Source organism: Lichenostomus cassidix, chromosome 6, assembly GCF_008360975.1.
Source record: "Lichenostomus cassidix isolate B80296 chromosome 6, HeHo_3.0, whole genome shotgun sequence".
NCBI lineage: Eukaryota > Metazoa > Chordata > Aves > Passeriformes > Meliphagidae > Lichenostomus > Lichenostomus cassidix.
In genome coordinates, this window is record NC_139487.1 from 601,176 (window position 1) to 621,651 (window position 20,476).

The 20,476-nt window shown below is 50.0% G+C and overlaps 1 protein-coding gene and 1 long non-coding RNA gene across 18 annotated transcripts in view; both read right to left on the bottom strand.

Annotated features, from left to right (window-relative positions):
• Positions 1–730: 730 nt before the first annotated feature.
• LOC146435021 (uncharacterized) lies at positions 731–9,964 on the bottom strand. Its single transcript, XR_014853114.1, has 2 exons — positions 9,824–9,964; positions 731–2,286 (listed from the first exon to the last, which is right to left on the bottom strand). It is a non-coding gene; the product is annotated as an uncharacterized LOC146435021 (long non-coding RNA).
• A 448-nt stretch (positions 9,965–10,412) lies between these two features.
• The window catches only part of JAKMIP3 (Janus kinase and microtubule interacting protein 3), a 48,914-nt gene continuing 38,850 nt past the window's right edge, over positions 10,413–20,476 (bottom strand). For 8 of the 17 annotated variants that reach the window (XM_085064549.1, XM_085064560.1, XM_085064559.1 and 5 more), the window contains 12 exons: positions 19,672–19,755; positions 18,968–19,030; positions 18,409–18,507; positions 18,006–18,104; positions 17,859–17,918; positions 16,317–16,382; positions 15,625–15,693; positions 15,459–15,536; positions 13,144–13,347; positions 12,759–12,824; positions 11,791–11,832; positions 10,413–11,096 (listed from right to left, as the gene is read on the bottom strand). In XM_085064549.1, the coding sequence (XP_084920675.1) occupies positions 10,932–11,096; positions 11,791–11,832; positions 12,759–12,824; positions 13,144–13,347; positions 15,459–15,536; positions 15,625–15,693; positions 16,317–16,382; positions 17,859–17,918; positions 18,006–18,104; positions 18,409–18,507; positions 18,968–19,030; positions 19,672–19,755 (1,095 nt within the window). In that variant the 3' untranslated portion in view covers positions 10,413–10,931. Of the gene's footprint in view, positions 11,097–11,790; positions 11,864–12,758; positions 12,825–13,143; positions 13,348–15,458; positions 15,537–15,624; positions 15,694–16,316; positions 16,383–17,858; positions 17,919–18,005; positions 18,105–18,408; positions 18,508–18,967; positions 19,031–19,671; positions 19,756–20,476 lie in introns of all 17 variants that reach the window. The other 9 variants (XM_085064548.1, XM_085064550.1, XM_085064556.1 and 6 more) reach the window with 7 other exon arrangements.

Below are 20,476 nucleotides of genomic sequence, written 5' to 3' on the forward strand. Positions count from 1 at the left end.
ACGGGATGAGGACAGCCGGACGGGTCCCCTCTCGCCCTCCCGGCGCGGTCTCGGCCCGACAGGCTCTGCGAGGCGCCCCCGGCCCTGTCCCGGAGCAGTCCCGGTACCTGCCGGCAGCCGTCGGGCAGCTCCGCCGGAGCTGCGGCTCTCGGGGGCGGCGCGGCGGGACCAGGGCCTGGGCAGGGGTCTCTGTCGGGGCTCGGTCCCGTGTCGGGGCTCGGTCCCGGCTGGCTGTCGCGGCGGTGCCCCCCGACGGGTGTCCCTGTTCCTGAGGCAGCGAGCGAGGCGAAGTTCAGCGTCTTGTTGTCGAAAGCATCCTCCACGCTGCAGAACATCCCGCCGCGCTTCTGCCGCGGCCGCGGGCTGCCCGCGCCCAGCCCCGCAAAGCAGGCGGGCAGAGCTTCCTCCTGCCGCCCCGACATGGGCTCGGCACCCCCGCGCTCCCCCTGCGCTCCCCCTGCGCTGCCCCTGCGCTCCCGCAGCCGCTCGCCCCGGCGAGGAGAGCCCAGCGCCGCGTTAAGAGCCGCCCAAGGACCCTCCGCCCCTCCCGGTGCCCATCCACCCGTGCCCATCCCACGTACGACCGGGAGGTGACATCTCTGCGATGGCAGAGACAGCGCGGGGTTGGCTGCCCGGGGATCGGGTGAACGCCCCCCGAGCCCTCCTGGGCATCTCCGGCTATCACAGTCCAGCTTCCCCATCCCCTCAACCCCAATCCAATTCATCCAACTTGAAGGTTTAAAACAGATCTTTTTAATTAAAAGTTGACAATAATTTATGTATTTTACAAAGGAATAGAAAGTCTCTCGATATATATCATAGGAATCACAATACAAAAATATCTGTAAAATTCTCTAATCAATCGCTCCAGCCCCTGGTTTTGGACTGTTGGTTGCTGTCGCAGGACTGAAGCCAACGTTCTGTATTTTGGATATGATTTCGGAGTTAGGTTAGAGGACACAGGTCACGGCACACTAGCCAGTGGACCAAAAACTTCCATTTTCTCTGCGTTACGTTTTGCATAAGTTTACAACAGTCCGTTTTATAAACTGTACAGCACATCATACAGGGTTTAATACACATATTCACACGGCGATTTCCTGAGTCGAAGCTAAATCCCTTGCTGTGCACACCCACGCCGCCGGCGAGGGCCAGGAGCACAGCGGTGCCAAGGAGCATTTTCTCTTCCTGGTCAGGAATTCTGTCCACAAGCCACGTAAGGCACTCAAGGAATCACTGAAGGCTACAGAAATTACACAGCAGAATACTGGAAATAACAGCCACGTCCTCCAGCAGCTTGAACAAGACGTCCAGGCGTGATGCACACTCGGTGGCGGGTTTGGGGTGATCTGTGCACCCCTCCTGCTGCTGCTGCACCCCAGCGCGGGCACGGAGGGTCTGCAGGCACTGCCCCACCGCGGCCCTGCGGCTTGGAGACTGTTTGTCAAAGATGCACGGGAGCAGAGTGGGGAGGCAGCAGCCGAGACTCGACACAGCTCAGCTCCAGCCCGGCCCCGAGCTGCCAAAAACCTCCCCGCAGACCCCAGCAGGAGCCCTTCCCGGGAAGTGAGGGAGCACACGGATGGCAATCTCCTCTCTGTGCAGTTAAACAAAGGAAACAGTTCTGGAAACATTCTTTGAGCCATTTCTTCTTTCCTATGTACAAAACTTCTTACATATTTATAGTGGCATATGGATAAGCACAATCCCTTATTTACACACAGACCTGTCCTGTACAGTTGGCTTTGTATTTAAAAGCCCCAGGAGTTAATCAGAAAACAGAACCAATATTTGAGACACACAAACACACCAGGCAAGAGCACGTCCTGAATGAAGAGCCATGAGATGGACTCAAGCCACTTCCTAACGCGCCCTTTGTCACCTCAACCATCACCTGCAGGGCTTCCAGTAAGTACCATATTTTAAGACATGAAATACTTCAGTAGAACTCAAAACAGACCCGTTTTAGGTGTGAAATGCAGAAGCAAAAATGCAGCTCATCCCAGAATCCCAGCACTCACGTTGGTATCTGGTAGAATCAGAGCTTGTTAAAGCAATTCCATGATGTAATTATATGCTGATATCAAAATCTACAACCTTGGCCTTAAAACGTCACATCCCTTCAGTACAAAGATCACACTTCTCTGACCAACTCGCTTCCTTCTGTTCATGCAGCTGAGCTCCCTGTGCTGGGTTAAAACACGGTCGATGGACAAGTGCAGGGAGAGGAATTTCAGTATAGAGGGGTTTTCTTTGTAGCTGTACAAACTCCGGTGGTGCAGGTATCTAGAGAACAAAATAAACACAAGGTTTAACTACACCTGGGGTTCTCTTCTCCACATGGAAGTTTTAATCCTAAACTCTACAACATTTCCATTCCATAGGCTGTGCTGAGTTGTGTTAAGCAGCTCTCAGTAGGCTTAGCCAGTTACCAGGTTTTCCCTGGGAAAAAAGAGACAATTTATTAAATGTTAAATATACTTTTTCCTCTAGGCTGTGCCATACATCAGATCTCTCATTTTCCTTAAGCAATACTCCCCTAACAGTTTTGGGTAACACTCAGAACACGGTGATGATAGTGATGAATGACGAATTCAAAATTTGCCTCATCTGACGAACTCTGAGAGGATGAGTGAATAACCACAGAGCCAAATTCCACCTCCTCGGGGGAGGAGAGATGGCAAGAGGGCCGCGTTGCCCCTGGGTGGGAGGGGAGCTGCTGCAGCTGCCCTGAGCCTTCCTGTGCACCCTCCTTGGACTGTGCTCTCCATTCCTCACTCAGCCACAGCGCCAGGCTGCAGGGGGATGGCTTGAGTGGCTAGCAAGGAGAGAATCCCCCATCCCCTGTCCCTTCTCCATCCCCTGTCCCTTCTCCATCCCCTGTCCCTTCTCCATCCCCTATTCCACTTCTCCCCCCAGCCTCAGCAGCAGCAGAATCCCCGCTCCCTAGCACAGCACAGTGCACGGCAAGGATTAACCCTTTCCAGCCCACCCGGCCGGCAGGGCAGAGAATCCCAGCCTGGTTTGGGTTGCAAGGGACCTTAAACCTCATCTCGTTCTAACCCCTCACGGGCAGGGACACCTTCAACCAGAGCAGGTCCTGCACGTCAGACAGCTCTTTTGTGTCCCCGAGCCCTGAGCCAGGGGATGCTGCTCACGGGTGGACAGCACCACCCCGAGAATTTGAGAAGCAATTCCTGAAAAGAGCCCGAGGAGTAGATGACAGAAGAGAAGCCGAGAGTGGCTAACACGTGATTTTGCAGATGTCGCTTAGCTTTATTCGCCTGGCAGTGAGTGTCGCGGGCGGGCAGAGCTGTCACAGCGCGTTTGGTGCCGCCGAGCGCCCAGCGCTGCCGCGACCGCCCGTGTCACCGCCCGTGTCACCGCCGATGTCACCGAGCGCTGCCCGCGGCTGTCTGCGGCTGCGAGCCCCGGCCGAAGGCACACTTACCGCTCCCTCACCCCGCCGCCTCCTGCCAAACACAGGCAATTGTTCCAGAAAGCTGGAAAAATGGGACAAAAGCGCTTCAAAACCGGCAATGGATGGAGCGCTAATGTTTGTGCATCTGAGCATTCATAGCTTGTGGAAAACAGCAGCAAAACGCAGGAATGCAATTCTTCAAAAATTATGGATCAAATTTCATGTGAGAAAGGAATCACAAAATCCCAGAATGCTTTGGATTGGAAGTTTTGACCTCAAAGCCCAACCGGTGCCACCCCTGCCATGGCAGGGACACCTTCCACTGTCCCAGGCTGCTCCAGCCTGGCCTTGGACACTGCCAGGGATCCAGGGGCACCACAGCTTCTCTGGGCACTCTGTGCCAGGGCCTCAAACCCTCACAGGGAAGAGTTTCTTCCATATATCGAAGTTGAATTTCCCCTGTTGCAGTTTCAACCCATTACTGCTTGTTCTGTCACTGAGTTCCTGGTGAAGAATGATCACCTTCACCAGCACAGCCTCTTACCAAGGCTGCCATGGAAGGAGATATATATTTATCTTTATAGATATGCTTATTTATACATGCATACATGTTTATTTATATCTACAACAGGGACCATATGGCTGAGGGAGGCACCCGACAGCATCCTGTGCTGCTGGGAAAAGGTGGGACATGTTCAGGGAGTAAGGGAAAGACACCAAAACCACCAGGCAGCACTTGGACTGGCCAGGTTGAGTGACTTGGAAAATTCTGGGGTTTTCCTGTCTTAAAACAGTCAAATTTACCAATGGAGGGAACATTCCTGGCTTTTTCCACTTCTGCTGACAAGCGCTGTGAGAGGACAGAGGAACTGCCCACGAGCATAAAAGCATTTCACTTCATTAATATTCATAGGCTGGAATCTGAAACGCTGCTCCTGGGCCCCCTGAAGCTTTTCAGCAGCTCCAGCAGCCTGGGGGGAGGCTGGAGCTGGTCTGGGGATGTTGGGCATCACCGTCACTCCCAGCACTGCTCTGCCAGGTCGGGACTGCCAGGGAACAGCCAGCACGGCTGAGCTCCAGCCATTCCTGCTCCTTTCCCTACAGTCTGGGCTGAGTTTCAGCCATTCCTGCTCCTTTCCCTACAATGTCTGCTGAGCTCCAGCCATTCCTGCTCCTTTCCCTACAATGTCTGCTGAGCTCCAGCCATTCCTGCTCCTTTCCCTACAATGTCTGCTGAGTTTCAGCCATTCCTGCTCCTTTCCCCACAGTCTGGGCTGAGTTTCAGCCATTCCTGCTCCTTTCCCTACAGTCTCATGCCATGAACAACCCAAAGCAGGGCAGGGCTGTGTTTTTGGCATTGCCTGGAAGTGGAATGCAGCAGCTCTGCCCATCAGAGAGCCTGCCCAGCCAGGCTCTGCCCATCCTTCCCCATGGAGACAGGAGGGATTCTGACACAGACACTACAAACTGCTTCTGCCACAGCGTAAAACAGGGCTGGTCCCTCGAGGCTTAATAGCAGGGGTTTAAAAAGCTGTTTCCTTCCATTACAAATCATTTACTTGTGATAAAATCTTGATACTGCTCGTTTTACACACACACAGACACAATATATATGTATATGTGCATAGAAGCCCAGAGGATGTTCTTTTCATGTTGGATTTTGAAGCAGTGTGTAATAAAAAATGAGGAGAGTATTAATAATTAAAAGTATTTCATGGCTCCTACACCAGACAAAAACCAGCATGAGGCAGCATGGCCTTGGTTCTTGTGCTCCCACTAGAACAGGTTAAATACATCTATTTTAACCCTGCATTGTTTTTACAAAAACGTCTGATTCTGCACTGAAAACTGTTTTGCCCTTTAGAAACCTAGTTTACATTAATTGCTGGTAACACCCCCTAATGACTGGGGCTGTTTCACTTGGGAACATGGTGCTTATGAATGAACATGATACCTTTACATAGATTTTTTCACTTACTTGGTAAATCACATTAGAATGCTTTTAAAAAAGAAAACTATTAGACACGAGTCATTATGGTGATGGAAAACATGCTATAATAGCTACAAAAGATAATTACAGGTTGTGTTGTCTATTAAATAACCAGCAATGTTACTGGGTTTTTACTATTTACACATAAATAGTGCCAATTTGTTCTCCAGCTGAAGAAAATAAGGGAGGAAAGAGAAGCTGTGGTGCCCCTGGATCCCTGGCAGTGTCCAAGGCCAGGCTGGACACTGGGGCTTGGAGCAGCCTGGGACAGTGGGAGGCAGGGACAGTGTCCCTGCCAGGGCAGAGGTGGCACTGGATGGGCTTTAGGGTCTCTTCCAACCTAAACCATTCTGGGATCCTACTTGAAAATATTTGCCTTTTATATTTGCAAAAATGGGGATTTTATAAATGCCATTATCAGTTAACCCTTAGAGGGGCAGTGGTTCATGGCTGGAAGGGCTGATGGGGCACAGACATCCATCTGCTGCTGCAGCTGGAAGGGCTGAACGCCCCAAGAACATAAATCCTTGGGCTGGGAGGTCTCCAGGGACAGCTGGGATCAGGAGTGTCCTGTTTGAGGGGATTCTGCAGACAAGCAGCCCTTCAGCTCTGCCAAGCCTGGCAGGAATGGATTTCCTGTCCTTTCCAAAGGGATCTGCAGAAACCAGAGCAGTGGAGGGCAAGGGGCACCTCTGGGGCAGGGATGGCACCTGCCCAGGGCTCAGCTCCAGCAGCCCTCCTGGGCAGGTGGGACAGAACCACAGAGCCACAGCCCATGTGGAGCTGGAATCAGTGATCCACAAGGATCACCAGTCCAACCCCAGGCCCTGCACAGACACCCCAGCCATCCCACCCCGTGCCTCAGAGCATTGTCCAAATGCTCCTGGAGCTCTGGCAGCCTCGGGGACATGACTGCTCCCCTGCCCATGACTTCTCCTGCAGAACATGTGCTCTGCTGCTGAACTCATGGCCAGGTTTTCCCTGCAGTGTGAAACCTCAATTACACAACACGGTGGGGAACAAACCACCCCTGGTTCATCTGCTCTGCACATCAGCTCTGCAGGACCATGGGAACAAACAAAGGAACAGCTCTGAGAGACACAAAAACACTAAACCTATCACAATCTGAGGAGAAATGTTGCTCCCTGGCACTGTTTCCTATTGCAGAGCCCTGGGCTCAGGCAGGGACAAGCTGCAGCACTGGCACAGGACACTTCAGCAGGGACAGCTGAGCAGGGACAGTTCAGCAGGGACAGCTGAGCAGGGACAGTTCAGCAGGATTAGTTCAGCAAGGACAGCTGAGCAAGGACAGTTCAACAGGGACAGTTCAGCAGGGACAGTTCAGCAGGACAGTTCAGCAGGGACAGTTCAGCAGGGACAGTTGAGCAGGGACAGCTCAACGGGGACAGTTCAGCAAGGACAGTTGAGCAGGACAGTTGAGCAGGGACAGTTGAGCAGGACAGTTGAGCAGGATTAGTTCAGCAAGGACAGCTGAGCAAGGACAGTTCAACAGGGACAGTTCGACAGGGACAGTTCAACAGGACGATGCCCAGTGAAGCTGAACAGGCAGAGCTGAGGCAGGAAATGCAGGCTGACACCTCGGCCTCCCTGGCACCTGCTCCCGGGAAAGGCACCGTGGTGACACCAGGGTGACACCAGGGGGACATCAGCCCTGATGCCACCCGACAGGAGCACGGGGTGGGGGTGATGGCACTGCTCATCCTGCTGGAACACCCTGCCTGTGCCTGGGCCACCTCACCACCGAGGCTTTCAGAAACACAGCAGTGAAACCTCTCAGAATCTGGCACTTTATGAATTTACAGCCATCAGAATTCTCTGGTATACTTCAGGAAGGGAGAAAAGTGGCTTTGATTTGATGACATGTGAATATTTCACAATCCCCTTTCAGGACCATCACCCCCATCCCGACACTCCTCTCCTCCATTTGCTGCATCCCTGAGGTGTTCACAACATCCTTGTTTTTAACAAGGAGCAAAGTGCCCCCCAGGGCAATGTGGCTTCAGAAAAAGCCATTGACAGAACAGCATTTCCTCCGTCTGCCTCCACAGATCTGCGTGAGGCCAGGACAGTCTCAGTGACTTGGACATGTTCTCCTTTCCTGGGGAGGTTTCTCTGGGATTTCTGCTGACCTGGAAATGCAGACATCCCTGGGCACCCCGACCCTCTCCATGGCAGGGGCCATTTCCACAAACATTAATCCACAAACAGAATCCATTCTTTTTAAAAAGCTAACTCCATAATAGATTTTCCAGCTAATTAATTCTTCAGGCTAACACTGAGTTTGGTGATTTACAAAAATACTTGTCTGTATTACTTACAAGAGCTCAGCAAGACCCAAATTAAGGGGGAGAACTTGACAGCTGTGACAAGAACTGAACCTGCTCTGCCCAGGAGTGCTTTGGGGAATGAATGGTGAAATCAATGATTATCTTTAAAACCAGCTTTGTGGAGCAGGCTTTTACCCTGCCAGTCCCAGCTCTGTACAGTTAGGCAGAGTTTTCTTACTGAGAGCAAGCTGAGGATGGAAAGCACTGAGATCCTGAGGGGGAAGCAGACAGGAGACCAAATTGCTGCTGCTGCACAAAGTTACACTCCAAAAAAAGCTCTTCTTTACTTCCCAAAGAAAGAGGAACACCCACATAAATCACTCAAGGGAGGGCTGGACAGGGCTTGGAGCAGCCTGGGACAGTGAAGGTGTCCCTGCCATGGCAGGGTGGCACTGGATGGGATTTAAGGTCCTTCCAACCCAAACCATTCTGGGATTCTGTGCTGCGTGGATATTCCTACAGCAACACAGGAAGGGGAGGTTTTTAGCTGTGGAGAGGATAAAAGGAAGGCTGCCCCCAGGTTGAAACCTGCCCAGAAAGCACAACCAAAAGTTCCTGCTGTAATAAACCAGATGTTCTGCTGAGAAGGAAAATCCCAGCAGGTCTGTGTCAAAGTGTTTTCCCATGGGATTTGGCAAAATCACCGAGGAGCAGCCTCTGCACAGCTCTGGGATGAGCAGTGGGATGAGAGATCTCCCAGCCGTGCTCAGACCTGGCTGAATCCATCCTTCAGCACCAGCCAGGCTGCTGCTGCCCCAGGGCCTCCATCTCATCCTGCCTTAGCCATAAATTCAGACTGACATTGTCATTTCTGTGCATTTCAGTCTGTAACAACCCCGAGACAGCAGAGCAGAAAAACCCTGCAAAGAGACACCCCACGCTTTTATACAAATTGACAATTATTAACCCACTGGAAATGTCTTCATTATTGCTGAGCCCAATCCTGCTCTTCACCCAGAGAGAGAAACCCACAAGATTTACAGCACAGTGAACGGGAATAAAAGCTTTTGAGTCAATCCCTCTGAGCCTTCCCAAGAATGCCTTTGCTCAATGGGAGTCTCCTTGATGGCCTCCATTCCCCCACACTTCTCTTTAAACAAGGATTTTGGGGTCACCCTGCACAGCACAGAGTTGCCAATTAGCATTCTAATAATGACAGAGCTCATTAGTGCCCCTGTGAAAGAAGTCATTTCCAGAGTGCTGAGCTCGAAAACACACAGGGAGCTGAGGGAGCCTTACAGGGAATTTCAGCTCCTCATCTCCCCTGTGGATCCTTTTTGGAGGGAAGGAGAAAACTTCGAAAAACCCAACCCTCTGCTGACAGCTGGAGCACTCCAGGAGCACAGAGCAGTTTGCTTACTGTCCAATTGATCAATATGCAAAGTCATTCAAAGAAAACAAATTATCTACAGAACCAAGAGGCTCACAGGGACAGATCTGCTCTGGTGCTGAAGGAGTTCCCCTTGGGGAAATTCCCCCATCCAACCACACCTGCTATCCCATGATAAATAAAAACACCAAGCTCTGAAGTCTCAAAACTGGTATTTCTAATTGCTGCCTACAGTAGCAAATATGTTGTATATTCCTAATCAAAAATGATAGGCCCGTTTCTAAAAAGAAATTATATTGCTGTAAGAAATGCAAGGGTTAGAGGAGGAGCTGAAAATAGATGGATGCACCAGGAACCTACACTGCTTTGCTGCTGGTGACCATGGCTGGCATTTTGAGGGAGAAGCATCTCCCCATCACCCTAGAGCACATTCAGCTCCACAGCTGAATTACCTCCCAATAATTTTGTGTTAAGAGTAACCACTGATCTAAAACATAAAGTCAGCATTTGTTATCATTTCACACTGAATTTTGACACCTAAATTACTGCAGTGAAATAGCAATAATTAATAATGTTCACATAAAGACTCTGGTAATTTCAATACCAAGTTCAGTATTTCCTTTGTTATCATCTGAAGTATTTTAACCCAAGCAAGAGAGACCAGCAGGGGAAGGAGCTGCAGAGCACACAGAATCCCAGGACAAAGGGGTTTCCAGCTGATCAGCCCATCTTACCTGCCTGGAGCTCCCAGGGAATGGCACTGTGTGACCTTGGCTGGGACAGGACTTTGTTCCTGCCCTTGTCCCACAGCCCTGGATTTCTCTGCTTGCCTGTGGACCTCATGGGGTCAATCACACTCTGGAATTTCTTCTGGGTTTTCCCCTCTTCGCCTGTTTTTGTAGAGGATTCCTTTTCCTTCCCTGTTTCTGTGCCAGCCTCCCAGGCTTGGGCCCTGTGGGACTTGTGCTCCCTTTGCCCAGGGTGAGGACATCCTGCAGGTGACAGCATCCTGCAGGTGACAGCATCCTGCAGGTGAGGACATCCTGCAGGTGACAGCATCCTCCAGGTGAGGACATCCTCCAGGTGACAGCATCCTCCAGATGACAGCATCCTCCAGGTGACAACATCTTCTGTTCCCTCGTGCTGCCTCTCCCAGCCCAGTGCACGTGGATTAGGATAATCTGGTTTTCATTCACTCTTTTCCAGGTTGAGCTTTTTGCTGGGACAGTGTTAAGCCTTTTGTCGTTGTTCAGAGACAGCCAATTAAAAATATTGTGTAATTTTTCTCATTGTGGTTTACTGAAAACTCAAAAAAATTTACGGATTGATTTTTTGAATGTAGTTTTATGTTTTTTCCCAAAACTGGGCTTGTGGGATATTCAACAAACCATGGGACATACCCTGTGCTACAAAGAAATACCTTGGAACAAACCATTTCATTTTCATTCATATTCATCTTTTCATGAGTCACTCCTCTGGAACTCTTCCCAAAATCTTCTCTTAAGACAGATTTTCAAAGAACTATGGGTAACAAATATAAATGTGTGCCATACAAACAGGACATGGGCACTTCTACACAGAAGCAATTTGCCACCTGCTTAGCAGGGAACCAAAATCAATTCAGTGGATCTGAATTAGTTATAGAGCTCCTGTCACAGAGCCCAGAGCCTGTCCAGCAGCACAGCCACGACTTCCACTGGAGGTTTGCTCAGCAGCAGAGCTGGGAATCCAGGAGGAGGAGAGGGAGGAGGAGAGTTTTTAGCTTTCTTTGTCAGCTCAGTTCTGTCCTTCCCAAATGCTCCCAGGGGATTTCAGGGGTGCAGGGACTCCCCACAGCCTGCCTCAGCCCCCCTGAAGGAGTCCCAAGGATTGCACCTCCCTTGGCCAGCAGACAAGGGTGAGGCAGATGTGGGGGATTGGGAAGGGCAATGTCTCTGTGCTGCTTTCGGGAAGCAGAGCTCTCCTCGAGGGAAGAACAGCTGGAGCAGCTGGAGCATCCTCAGGAGGCTGAAACAAAATATAGAAACCTGAATCACAGAAAAGCTCACCTGGGCAGAAATAACATCCACAAAACTTCTGTGAGGTCCTACTTATAATTATCTGTTGAATTGTACAACTGATAAAAACCGATTTGAGCTATATTCCATTTATGTTGATTAAAAGGGAGCATTTCCCTCCACACCATCCATGCCATGGTCACTTCTGGCAGCACACACAGAAATAGGGAAATTTATCCCCTATTTACCTGGGGAAAAGGGGATCCAGGGAGTACCCTGGAGCACAATGGCTGGAGGAACATGCCCCAATAAATGCCATGCTCCCCCAAACCCTCGTGGTTGCTGCCCTGGGGGCAGGAGAGGGGCTGAGGGCTTCCCTGGGCTTCCAGCAAGGATCAGCCAGAGCAGCCCCTGGTGGAGTCAGAGGAATAACCCACACTGCCTCTTTTCTCTGGCTTGCTAGAACTTTCCTTTCTTTTAAGCCTGTGTAATTTTCCCTTGTCCTCCCCTCCAAAGAAGGAAATTCTATTTGACAATTTTTTGCCTGCTGGTGCCCAAGCTTCATGGTTTTTGAAAGGATTTGGAGATTTCAGTTTCTGGGTTCTCTGGGATTGCCAGGAAACTCTCCAGTCCTGCTGGTACAGCAAGAGAAAAGCTCTGGTGCTTTGTGAGAAGGAGAGATCAGAAGAGACCTGAAGGCTTACCTTGCACATGTGGCCTGAAGGACTATGACCAAAGAATGAAAGCTAAAGAGAAAAATAAAAACAAAAATAAAAACTGAAAAGGGGAGGGAAGAGAGGAAAAAATGGAAGAGAAGAAAGAGATTAAGAGTTTACAGTGTGTTTAGCTGAGAAATAAGCTGTGGTTACAGAGTGCAACAAAACTCTCAGGTGAGAAGAAATATGGAGTGTGGAGTAAAGTCCAAGGGCTTGGGGCTCAGCTTGGTCAAGAGAGCTACTGTGTCCCTTGGACTGGTGACAGTGATCCCCTCTGAGCCCAGCCAGCCACAGCCACGGGCTTGGGGAAAATGGGCTTGGGGAAAACATCAGCTGAATTCTTCTGGCAGCTCCAAACAGCCCCAGCCCAGCCCTGCCGAGGCTTGGCTCAGTCTCAGGTGCTGGTCCAGCTCAGCCCCTGCTCTACCTGGCCATGGCCATCTCACTGGCACTGGGTGGCTGCAGCTGAGGGCACTTTTGGGGTAAAACACACCAGTTTTGGCTGACTGGAGATGACACAAACTGCGGCTGTGGCTGCAGGTGAGTGGGGAGAGCAAAGCCCCTCGTTCCTGCTGGGGAAGGCTGGTCCAGGCAGCTGCACATCCAGGGGCTGGAGATGGGAGGGAGAGAGGGAGGGAGTGAGCTAAAATCCCAGCTCTGTCCCCAGAGCAGCTGCTGACCTCAGCCCTGGGCTCTCTCCCTTCCCAGGGTGACAAATCCCCATCCCTGCCCAGCCCTGCCTTCTGGACTGCACTGCAGGAAAACAGGAAGGACTCAGCTGGACCAGCTCACCTCTCCTCCTCAGAGGGCTGCTGCAAATGCAAACTGGTGTCCTGGAGCTCTCCCCCTTTCTCCCTGCACTACACACACCAGCTCTCCCTAAGGTTTCCTTGCCCAGGTGAAATGGAGAATGGTCATGTGCACACACAGCAGCTCTTCCGTCTGCATGACCTTACCTTTTCCTCTAACTCTTTTATTTGTCTTTTTTGGCCTTCAATTCTTTCTTCTAGCTCTTTAATTCTCTGTCAGATTTCAAATAAAAAAATATTTATTAACCAACCAAATACAGATGTACCCAGAAGACGCATTAGCTTGGGGGATATAAATTGCATGTGCTGTGCTTCTACCAAGAACAAATTGGGTATTAAGCTGCAGGTGAGTCCTCTGTGATTGTCACTGCGTGTGACAAAGGCAGGAAGAGCACGATGCCCTTGTGCAGGGCTATCCAAGGCCAGGCAACGCCTGCCCCAAGCCCAGCCAGCTCTGGACAGCTCCAGGAGGAGAGGCTGGTGCTCCCAAGGTCTGTCCCTCCCACACCCTGCCCTGCCCTGCCCTGCCCACCTGCTGAGCGTGCTGGATGAGCTCCATCCTTTCCCGCAGGATTTGGGCGTCCCTCTCCCGCAGCTCACTCATCACCTGCCGCTTCCACTGCTCCACGGCGCTCTTCAGCTTCTCCTTCTCCTCTTCTGAAAGAAGTTCGGAAATTTTGGCTCCAGCTTCTTGCTGCAGGGCATCATAGAGCATGGCTTCTAATTCCAGAATTTGCTAATCAAAAACAATATAAAGCTGTCAGCTCGACCTTGTCCCTGGTGGGGTGAGGAGTCTGTGAGGAACTGAACGTCTGACCCTGAAAGGCAACGGGAGCAGTGCAGGGTTGTGTGCTGAAAGGGGCAGCAAGGAAAACTCCATCCAAAGGGAAAATCCTTCATCCTGTGGGGCTCTGAGCAGCACTGGAACTGGGACAGGCTCTGGGCCCAGCCTAGTGTGGGAGTCAGCTTCTCCTTCCTGGGGATGGGAGATGTCGTGGGGAGAGAGGGAAAAGGAAAAAAGCAAAGGAAGGGGGAAAGGGAGAAGGGAGAAGGAAAAAGGGGAGAAGGGAAAATGTAAATAGGAAAAGGGAAAAAGGAAAGAGGTTCATAAAAGGCTCATTTTTGAGTTACAGGTATGTTTTACATGTAGTTTTCAGTCCCTCAGCTATCCTGCCCTCCAGCAGAGCACACAGCAGCACCAGTCTGTGTTCCTGCCAGAAGGAATGACTCCCTGCTCTGTGTCTGCAGCATTTTGCACCAACCAGTACAGCTGGGTCTGTCATGATAGCTCAGCCCAATTCAAAATCACGTTTTTCCAGCTGAGGCTGCTGCTGGTGTTTGCTCACTAGGTCTCAGCAGAGCAGGACAGCAGGAGTTGTGGTGGTGCTGATAAATCATGATAATCACAGCATCTCCGTGGGGAAGAACTCATTGGATCTCAGGAGAACACTCTGTTTTTCCTTTCAAACACAACACCAAGACCTCGCTAACCTCATCCCAGCAAAATGCTGCTATTTGAGACATGGATTTCTGCTGTGCCCCAAACCCCATGGACACAACCATCATCCCTCTCTGGATGGGCAGCCTTGGGAAGGGAGAAGAGTGTGGGCACTCTCCTGGTGTCCAGAGCAGCAGCACTGTCAGCCAGGTAAGGAGCAGAACCCCCTGCAGCAGCCCAGGGCAGTGAGAGCTGCCAGGCAGCTCAGCAGCTCTGGCTGCTAATCTTGTTGGCTCTGCTTCAGGAGGATCACCATGAGCTGCTCCTCATCTCCAGAGGCACAAAGGAAACATGGAAGTGAAGCAAATTTCATAAAGCAAAAGAGCTTTTACCACTTGAATTGCATGGCAGAACAAAGCTTCCTTGCTGCTTTCCGGCTGCATTTGTGCCCTGGAGCAAGGCTGTGCCTAAGACATGTGTGCAATGCCTTTGGAAAATCCAGGAAAATGCAAATAACCCTCAGCCCCTCTGCATGGGCTGCACAGTGTTTGCACTCACTGCTTCCCGTGAGCAGACTCAGCCTTCAGCTGTGCAAACTGTTCTCAGGACAGCTGATCATGGAATCACTGAGTCCCAGACTGGGGCCTTCAAGACCATCTTGTTCCCCCCTGCCATGGGCAGGCAAATCCCCCTGCAAGGTGTTATAGGGCTGAGCCCACAGCTCAGCATTGGCAAAATCAATCTGAAAAATCACCTTCACAGGACAGAGAATGTTTGGAGCAAAAGCTCCCCCAAATGGTTCAAGATGCAAGTAGACAACAGGATCCAGAAATAGGCATAAATACCCATTGCTTCTCAGAAAGGATAACTGTGCTCTGGGTTTACATAGAACTGAAAACAGGAGATAAATTGGGATGAAACTTTTTGCCTTTTGTGAATATATATTGAACTTTCCTCTCATGGATGGAAACAAGGCAGCTGATGACTGAAAAGATGGGTGAAATGCCTTAGGATCAGCTAATGATGAACCTGACCTAAAAGCAGTTTCAGTTCAAATTTACACATCCCAGAATACTTCCAGCTGCTCTGGTTACAGAGACTAATCCAAAATCCAGAGAAATCTCCAGGCTAAAATATCTGTTTTGAAAAGGAAGTTACTGAAAACTTCATTTCCTTATCAGTCCTTCACTGAAACTCTGGCTGAATTAAAACTCGTGTTGAGTAAGTTAATATTCAGGTCCTAACCCTGCTAGGGCCACCCAAACCCAAATAATTCCGTTCACAAGACAGTCATGGTTAGCTCAGGGTGCAGAGGTTTAACTCTCAGCCCTGCAGCCCAAAGCAGTTTCCACAGAGCACAAGGTGAGTTCATCCAGGTGTCCTCCTCAGCCAGCACTGACAACCCTCACCTTGTGCGCCTGGTCCAGAGACTGCTTCCTGAAGTCCAGCTCATCGTCCAGGTAGCCTTTCTGCTTGCTGAACAGCTCCTGGGGACAAGGCAGGGGCTGTCAGTGACCACCATGTCCCCAGGGCAATGGCCCCTCCCTGGCCCCTCCCTGCTGCTCCTGCCTGTACCTTCTCGTTCTCCAGGTCCAGCATCTTCTGCTGCAGCGCCGACTCAGTCACCTCGATCTGCTGGAGCCACTGGGGGAGCAGAGAGCAGAGAGCACTGAGCCTGGGCAGAGCCCAGAGCCCCCCTGAGCAGAGCCCAGCCTGAGCAGAGCCCAGAGCCCCCCTGAGCAGAGCCCAGAGCCCCCCTGAGCAGAGCCCAGAGCCCCCCTGAGCAGAGCCCACCTGAGCAGAGCCCAACCTGAGCAGAGCCCAGCCTCAGCAGAGCCCAGCCTCAGCAGAGCCCAGAGCCCAACCTGCGCAGAGCCCACCTGAGCAGACCCCACAGACTCAGCCTCCCCTGAGACTCGGGTGTGTCAGCACACTCCAAGTACTACTTCAGCAACAGAGGAAAATTCCCTGTATCATTATACTTTTTCTTTTCTATATATTAGTAATGGAAACAAGCTGCATTTCCAAGCCTGGCCCTTCCCTGCTGACATCACTTTGGGAGTTCAGTGACATTTTAAATGAAGCAATGTCTGTCTGCATTGCTGGATTGTTACCTTCACTTGGACAAAGCCCAGTGTAATTCCCCATACAGCACCATGGCATCTGGGGTGGAGCTGTCACCTCCTGCAGCAGTGTCTGCTCAGAGGGCTCAGATGCTTTCAGGACACACAAGCACTGAGGTTGTGTGATGATGCTGTGGTTGTTACCTTTTCAGCCAGTGTGAGGACAGTCCTTGCCTGGATGATGACCACCTGCTCTTCATTGGTCAGATTCTGCACCAAAAGCAGAGCACAATTACAACAAATCCCAGAGCCTCCTTATTAACCCACTACTTGGGCCACTGCTGTTTTAAATACCTCTGAAATTAAATACGTTTTAGGAACAATAACTAAGGCAGAGAAAATTAATATTGTAATGCAACATCATTGTCACTATTCATTACCAATCCTTACTGTACATAATTCTTCTAAAATTCCCATATTTATCAAAAAGAGAGTGACTCTGGATCTATTTTTACCCAACAGGGAATAAACACACAGACAGGACAAGATTAAGCTCAGCACAAAGAGCCATGGGGAGAAGAGATGCAGTGCTCATCCTGTGCACAACCCTCACTTGGTGCAGCCAAGTCATGATTTTGGGAAGCATTTATTGAGATGTTGGCTATTCCACCCATCTTTTGTTGCTTCCTCAAAACAAACCAAAGTACTGAAAATTGCATTTCAGTACTTGCATTTCATCCCAAACTTCAGTGTGACCACAGGAACAGCAGAAGAAGGGAATCCCCTGGGTGGTGTGGAGACCCTGAGTCAGAGGCTATTCTATCCAGCAGGGATGGAATCAGGGAATCCTGGGATGGTTTGGGTTGGAAAAAATCCCATTCAGTGCCACCCTGCCATGGCAGGGACACCTCCCACTGTCCCAGGCTGCTCCAAGCCCAGTGTCCAGCCTGGCCTTGGACACTGCCAGGGATCCAGGGGCACCACAGCTTCTCTGGGAATTCCATCCCAGGGCCTCTCCACTCTCAGGTATTTATGGTTCTGCTACTCCAGGCTGTCCCATGGTGCTGGGATGGCATTTGTTGGTATCCAACCTGTCCAGAGGGAGAGCTGGGGCAGCTCAGGAGCTGTGAGAACAGTGGGGACTCTTCTGCAGCCCCAGCACTGGGGTGGAGTCTCTCAGGAGCAGCCAAAGGCTGTGTGAGAGCTTTGGCTGGAGAGGACCTCTGCTCTCCTCAGCCCCTCTCAGCCCTGGGGCTCTGCTGCTGGAGGAGAGCACAGGAAAAGACACACAGGGACAATGTGCAGTGATGCACTTCCCTTGCTGAAGGAGAAACACTTCCAAGTTTCTTATTATTTGCTTCTCCTTTTCACGCTGCTGCTGTAACATTTTGTTTAATGCCCTGATTACTATCAAGGGTTTATAGGTTATTAGACAAACTCAAGGCTGAAATGCAAAAGCGAAGCAAATGCAGGGCAAGCAAATCAGGAACCGTGTGTGGCCAGAAAATACCAAACAGCAACAGTATTTTCCAAATAACAGAAACATCAGAAGCAATATGGTGACACTGAGCCGCTGTGTTTCACTCTTCAGGTGGTAGCAAAACCTTAAAAAGCCAGAAAATGCTTCACTTGCAGCCCAAACCAGAGGCAGGACAGGCTGTGCAGCACCAAACCAAGGCAGCTTTGCTCGCTCCACACAAGGACAGGAGTTCCCCAAAGCATGCACAATTTATTAAAGGAACATACACTTACGGCGTTATCCCCTAAAATGTCCAACTTTTTCATCAGCTCTGCTACTACTATGTCCTGACAAGAGAGAAATGGAGAAGCAGGAGTCAGCAGGGAGCATCTGGCTTTGCTCAGGGAGGGGAGGAGAGAAAGGAGAATCCTTACTGTGACACCTTCTGCCTCGCAGTACACCTGCAGAGGGCTCTTGCCCTCGGTGAAGGGGCCGTGGTGGAAGTTGATGGCAGGGGATCGTCTCTCTCTCTCCTGAAAGGACAAGGATTCCTTGGTGACCCACCCTGGTGTGTCACCACAGCACCCGGAAGCTTTGGGTGGGAAGGGACCTCAAAGCTCAGCCATTCCACCCTCCTGCCACAACGCTGCCACCACACCCTGTCCAGAGTAGTGCTGGTGGAAGAACACCCTGGGTGTTTGGGGCTTTCCTCTTTTGTCACCACTCTGCACAGAGCCCTTTGGGCTCTCTCCTGCACAGTGTCCCTCTGCAGTCACCCTGTGCTCCCCAGCCCGCTGTGCCCCATGCCAGGGCAGGGCTGAGGTGCCACATGCTCACCTCCAGCTCCAAGATCCTGAACTCCAGCAGCTCGTTCTGGTCCTTCACGTCCTGCACGTCGTGTTTCAGACGAGCTTCCTCAGCTTCCATCTGCTTGATCTGCCAAACACACAGAGCAGCTCACCTTAGTGCTCTGGGCAGCAATTCCTGGTCAGGGGAGCTCAGGGGCTGAGCCCACTGTGAGCTCTGGGGCTGAGCCACCATCCCTGAGGCTGCAAGGCCACCAACCCCAGGCTCCAAGGCCACCTTCCCTGAGGCTCCAAGGCCACCTCACCTGAGGCTCCAAGGCCACCTCACCTGAGGCTCCAAGGCCACCCTGAGCTGTAGGGAGACACAGGGTTGTCCCCCAGGGCCACTGTCCTCATGAGCCTCACACCAAGACACAGATGGGGCACCAGGCAAAGCCACAAACCCACTTTTCCAGCAGGTTTATAAGGATCTTGTATTGAACAGGAGGTATTTCCAGCAGGGCTGTGCAATACAGATTAGGATATTGCACCTTCTGCACCCCTTAAGCTACAAATACTATTCAAACAATACAAATAGAGAAGTTGAACACCTTTTCTACCAGTTCCTGATTTCTTCTGTACAATGCCTGCTTCTCCTCAATCCACTTCATGTCCTGGGGAAGGAAAGGAACAACACTGGAGGTGAAGCTGCAATGTTTAGCACCAACACAGCAGCAAGGATGTCACTAAATGTCACATACAGAGGGACAGAATGATGTTACATGTGAAATTGTCATTCCATTACTTCCTAAAATAACTTCCTAAGCTAAACTTGTCCATATTATTGTAACACATCTGTAGTACACAAATGGAATAGGAATATTTCAGTGTTTAAAAAACTCTTTCAGGTAAAAAAACTGGCTTGCATTAAAAGGGATAATTCCAGCTATGTGTCTACTATCAAATTTCTATTTCACTAAATACAAATTACATATTTCTGCAGATCAGGCAAAATAAACTTTATTTGGAAGCTAATCTCTTAGTCTGAGGAATATATAAAACCCACAACCCCCAGAACATTGTTTATTAGCAAGAGCAACAATAAGAGGTTATGCTGGAGAGGCAATGATTAAATAATTTAATATTATTTTATAGTTCCCAAAAATATTTTCTGTTTATTTTTTTCTTTTTGTTCTGGTTTTTTTTTTTTTCTTTGTTTGGTTTTTGGGTTTTTTTGTCTGGAGAAGTTGTAACCAGCCTGGGAACATTTCTGGCTCCCCAGCAGAGGAGGGGAAGGGGCTGCAGTCAGCATTACCTGTCCCTGCTCAGCCAGAGCTTTCTCCAGGTCTTCTATCTGAGCCTGGGAACGATGAATTTCTGCTTGGAGCTGCTCACGAGTCTGTGGGATATGAGGGAGAAAGGAAAACACCCCAAAAATCAATAAATTATAATTCAAAGATAAATAAAATACAAAAATAAATCAAACTTTCTCCAAAAGACCAATGCTAACACAGGTACAGAAAATACTTCGAACACCAAGTGCTTTTCACAAATGATTTTGAAACCTCTTTGGCAGAAGAAATTTGCAGCTGAGCACAGAGTATCAAATAATCAAATGTAATCAAATCAAGTCTGGGAGATAGGATTAATGATTTGGAGATTTTAGTCAAGATTAACCAAACAGCAAAGCAGAGCTGGCTGCTCACAGCTGCTCATGGCAGCAAACATCCCCCTTTCTCCAGGAGAACAAATACCATTATTAGAGCACAATTCTGGGCACACTTGGCTCCCTTCAATTTGGGGCACATTGAAAAGTTGAGAACAGAACTCACATTGCAAACTGGCAAATTTCATTGATCTTTGTGCCTTTAGTGCTTTATCAATGACATAGAACCTTATCTATGGCTCAGGACCTTAGCTGTGATTTAGTGCCATATCTATTTCATACCCATGGGTCATTTTTTACTCTGTTGTAGCTTACTGCTTATTTAAATATACACCACATTCCTACAGGTGTTTTCTGTGGAGAAAATGTAATTCTTGTTAGCTGTTTTATTTGTTACATACTCTCATAGAACATTTTCTTCCCTTGAACCATTTCTCTGCTGTTTATCCTGTTA